Here is a 4342-nt window from a genome sequence, read left to right on the forward strand (position 1 = left end):
GCCTGGAGGCTGGTGGGGGTGGAGGCCTCAAGAACAGGTGCAGTTCTCAGCCATTCCACTCACAGACCTGACTGCCAGTCAGGGACTACGCAGCTCTTCTGTGAGCACTGGGTTGGGAGTCCTCACACCGCTATGGGTGAGTCACTCGCCCTCCCCACCCTGTTTCTTGCCGTGCCGCCTCCTCTGCCTTTCCCTCCACTTGGTTCCCACAGCAGGAAGGAAGCCTCTTGCTCTGACCGCCAGCTCCCTTGGCCTCTGCCCCTGAATCCCTGGTACAAACATGACAGTTGCGGAATTTCCCTGCCCTATTCCCCCATGGCCTGCCCACCTCTGACTGCCCCGGAACGATGTGGGGAACCGCAGAGGCAGCCCATCCATCCCATCCCATTGTTAAAGCGTCCCTTCCAGTCTCCCCTGCCCCCTGCTCCCCGGAGGCCAAGTGGGAATCACAGGAAGTTGTGGGTGGGGGAATGCTAGGACTCCTAATACCGTGCTCTCTCTGTCACCAAGGGGAGCCGTGACACCCAGCTGTCCCTGGCAGTAGCTCCCTCCCTACTCACATGGAGACAGAAACCCTCAGTCATGCTCTATGGCATCAGTACCCAATTCAACCAAATTCAAACTTTCCAGAAGGGACTGGCTTCTGAGGGTGTAGAGCAAGTGTGCAGCAGAGCCAGGGACAGAGCCCATTCCCATTCCTCGGGGGAGCTTCTGCTCAGCTGGCAAGTAGTCATGGCTGCGGGTGCCACGTTTGACAAAGCAAAAGGGTAGGGCCCTGAGTGCCTCATGATGTCCCAGGGGGACTCGTTGCCAGGACTTTGCCCCAACCTAGAGTCCACGGGTGAGAGCAGCAGGGGATGAAGTACAGGGAAACAGACCAGACAGAGGGAGGAGACCTGAGCTCACTAATGACAGCAGTTACTGCAAGTGACCATGGCTGCCTCTGCACCCTGCTGCTCCTGTGTCTAAGGTTTGCATAAAGGAAGGTAGAAAAACCCCTTGCATGAAGTATTGAGCTGCAGCATCAGATCTAAATAAACCCAATTCCTTGGGCCAGGTGCAGTGGCTATGCCTGTAATTCCAGCATTTTGGGAGGCCAAGTCAGGCAGATCACCTGAGGTCAGGAGTTTGAGACCAGCCTGGCCAACATGGTGAAACCCCGTCTCTACTAAAAATACAAAAATCAGCCGGGCGTGGTGATGCGCACCTGTAATCCCAGCTACTCAGGAGACTGAGGCAGGAGACCGCTTGAACCCGGGAGACAGAGGTTGCAGTGAGCCAAGATCGTGCTGCTGCACTCCAGCCTGGGCAACAGAGAGAGACTCCATCTTGGAAAAAAATAAAATAAAAGTAAATAAATAAATAAGCCCAACTCCTCATGTACAGATGAAGAAGCTAAGGCCCAGGGGGGTCGTGACTTGCTCAAGATCACTTGGTCAACAGCAGAACCAGGCCTGGAACCCCTCTTCTGATTCCAGGCCCAGGGGTATTCTCCCTATGCTGCGATACAAGTGGCAGGTCAAGAGGACAGTCCCCAGTCAGCTGCAGCTCCTACCCCACCTGAGTGATCATCATATTACTTTCTCCAAGTTTCCAGACCCTGGAAGGCCCACTGGCCCTGACGGAACCCCAACAGGGGGAGCTATGGGAGGGACAAGGTCTGCAGCAGCCAGGCCCCAGACCCTCTTCCTCCTCGGGAAGGAGGCAGCCTCTGATCTTCCCCACCCACTTCCTCTTTCTGTCCATGCAAGGCCTTCACTCTCATTTGCAAGCTGACTGCCCCAGATCCATGCCCAGCCTCCTTAGCCAGGGGCCAGCCCCGTGTGCCCGCAGAGCTTCTGGGCAGGGCCTGACCTTTTGGCCTGGTATGCCCCTGTTGCCATGGTGATGAAGGCCTGGCAGGATCTTCTCCCGTGAGATGGGCCTCCAGGCTTGGGGTTTTACAACTTTCTTCCTTTCTTTAAATCATTATTCTTTTCCTGAACAACAAGGGGAGAAAGAAATGCCAAAACAGAGCAAAAAGAGACTAAGAAGGAGAGAGACAGAAAGAGGAAGACAGAGCGAGAGAGATGGAGGGAGTCCAGTCTAGAGTCATGGAGGGGGTGGAGGGGCAGCGCCAGTGAAAGAGTCGAGAACGATCAGCCCAGCTTGAGGGTGATTCAAAAACAAACAAAATCTTCTGCAGAATTAAGCGGTGAGATTCCGCAAGACAGGAGAGCAGCCTCGAGGGGCAAAAGTCACTGCTGACGACAGCACTTGTTCCCCAGACAGCACACAACAGCTGGCAGGGTCAGTCTGACATGGAACGGGGGGTACGTGGGGCGGGGGCAGTGCCAGAGGGAGTCCAGGGTCCCCACAGCAGTGGGTTCTGGTGCTCCCAGGGATTATAAATAAACAGGCACATGGGAAAGGCACATTCTTTCTCCAAGAAATATAATTTATGTTTACAGCCAGTTGTTTTTTCTTCTCCCTAAAGAAAACATTACCATGTGGGGCTCCGGCCCCAACAGTGTCCCTGAGTATCCTTGGCCCTGGCTCCCTCGTCCCGTTATTGCTTGGATGAGGAAGATCTGGCTCTGGGAATTGCAGAGCAAGGCCCCTTTCCTCACCCCCTTGGGGCTGTCCCTGGTGACGGAGTGGAGGTACAGAGTGCCAGTCCCGTGCCAGCCACCCTGGCTGTGCCCATTTAAGGGAAAGGAGAGTGCAGGCCGTGGGAGAGGCGCCGAGCAGCCTCCCGGAGCAGAGAGCCCCTCTCTGCGGTGCAGGAGGCCCTGGAGGCACGGTGGCTTCTTTTCAAACTTGACAGTTGGAAGGCTCAGGCTGTGGGGTGGGGAGTGGAGGGGGAGCTCCCTCTTCCCAGCAAGATTCCAGGCACACGCTGGGAGGCTGGGAGAAGAGAACAGAATAAGGTGGGGGTGACCCCCTGCCTTCTGTGCCCCATACGAACCTCAGGGGGCCAGGGAGGGAGGTATGTACCATCAGCCCTGGTGGAAGGGTGAGGGCAGCTTTGCTGCTGGGGCCCCCATCTGTTTCCCACTTCTGTCCCGGGCACCAGCCCCACTCCAAGCCCCTGCTCCTGGGCCAGGCCCTCCTCCCAAGGGCAGTCCGACCCCACACAGGCACGCAGTCCACCCCAGAGGTAGCGGTTCCTGCCCTAGAAAGGGTGGGCCTAGGAGACCCAAACCCCAGAAGGAGGGAGGGTGGTGGGCGCCCTGCTTCCAGACTCAGCGAGACGTGAAGATTCTGTAGCCCTCAGTGACCATGGTTCCAGGTGGAAGCTGGCGCCTCTGTTATCAGTGGCTCCATCGGGGACTGGACCCGGCCCAGACTTCTTGGTCTGACAATTGCCCACAGATCAGCCAGGGGATAGTCAGTCCTCTCACTACCTAGGAGTGTCTGAAGATGTGCCCCCGCCCTGCCTGTGCTCGGCAACTCGCCAAAAGTGGCCGCTCCATTGCCCCAAGTAGGGGCCCGCCGGTCCCGCAGGCCTAAGCAGCCAAAGCTTCCCAGAGCCCCTCCTCTCAGAGTGGCTGAAGCCCGTCAGCCAGAACATAGGCTCAGGTGCCCAGTCCTGGAGCGGCTTCCAGGGCGCGGAGGCTGCCCCTGGGGGCGCCCAGAGCCCGGGAACCAGCGCCGCCTATGAGCAGGTCTTCCTCCTCATCATCCTCAAAGGCCCGCGCTGGGCGCCGGGGCGGAGGCCGGGGCGTGGGCTCGTCGCGCTCCGCCATGCGCTCGACGGCGCCCTCGCCCACGAGGAACACGGTGTCCGCGACGCGCGGGGGCCCGGTGACGGGGTTGTGGTCGTAGGAGAAGACGCGCAGCGCGCGCAGCGGGTGCAGGTCGGGGAAGCCGCCCAGGCGGTTGCGGTCGAGGTCGAGGATGTGCAGACGGCCCATGCGCAGCAGCGCGGGCGGGAACTCCTCGAAGCGGTTGCCGTAGAGCCAGAGGCCGCGCAAGCCCGTCATGCGCGGCAGCTCCGCCGGCAGCGCGCGCAGCCGGTTGTCGCCCATCTGGAGCGACTGCAGCGCCACCAGGCGCAGCAGCGGCCGCGGGAAGCGCCGCAAGAAGTTGCCCTCGATCCAGAGGCAGCGCAGGCTCTGCAACTGCGCGAAGTCGGCGGGCAGCGCCAGCAGCCGGTTGCCGCCCAAGTAGAGGCGCGTGAGGCGCGGCAGGCGGCAGAGGCCGTCAGGCAGGCGCTCGAGCTTGTTGAAGTCCAGCGCCAGGATGCGCAGCTCGCGCAGCTCCTCGATCTCCTCGGGCAGCTCGCGCAGCCCCGTGCCGCTCACATACAGCTTCTGCAGGCGGCTCAGCGCGCACACGGCGCTGGGCAGTCGCCGCAACC

The 4342-nt window shown here is 60.1% G+C and overlaps 1 protein-coding gene across 1 annotated transcript; it reads right to left on the reverse strand.

Moving 5' to 3' along the window:
- Nucleotides 1-2416: 2416 nt before the first annotated feature.
- On the reverse strand, nt 2417-4336 carry LRRC10B (leucine rich repeat containing 10B). The gene has a single exon (XM_011942722.1). The coding sequence runs from the start codon at nt 4008-4010 to the stop codon at nt 3558-3560; it is 453 nt and encodes a 150-aa protein (XP_011798112.1). The 5' UTR covers nt 4011-4336; the 3' UTR covers nt 2417-3557.
- Between the last annotated feature and the right edge of the window lie 6 nt (nt 4337-4342).

Source organism: Colobus angolensis, unplaced genomic scaffold, assembly GCF_000951035.1.
Source record: "Colobus angolensis palliatus isolate OR3802 unplaced genomic scaffold, Cang.pa_1.0 Scaffold21, whole genome shotgun sequence".
Taxonomy (NCBI): Eukaryota; Metazoa; Chordata; class Mammalia; order Primates; family Cercopithecidae; genus Colobus; species Colobus angolensis.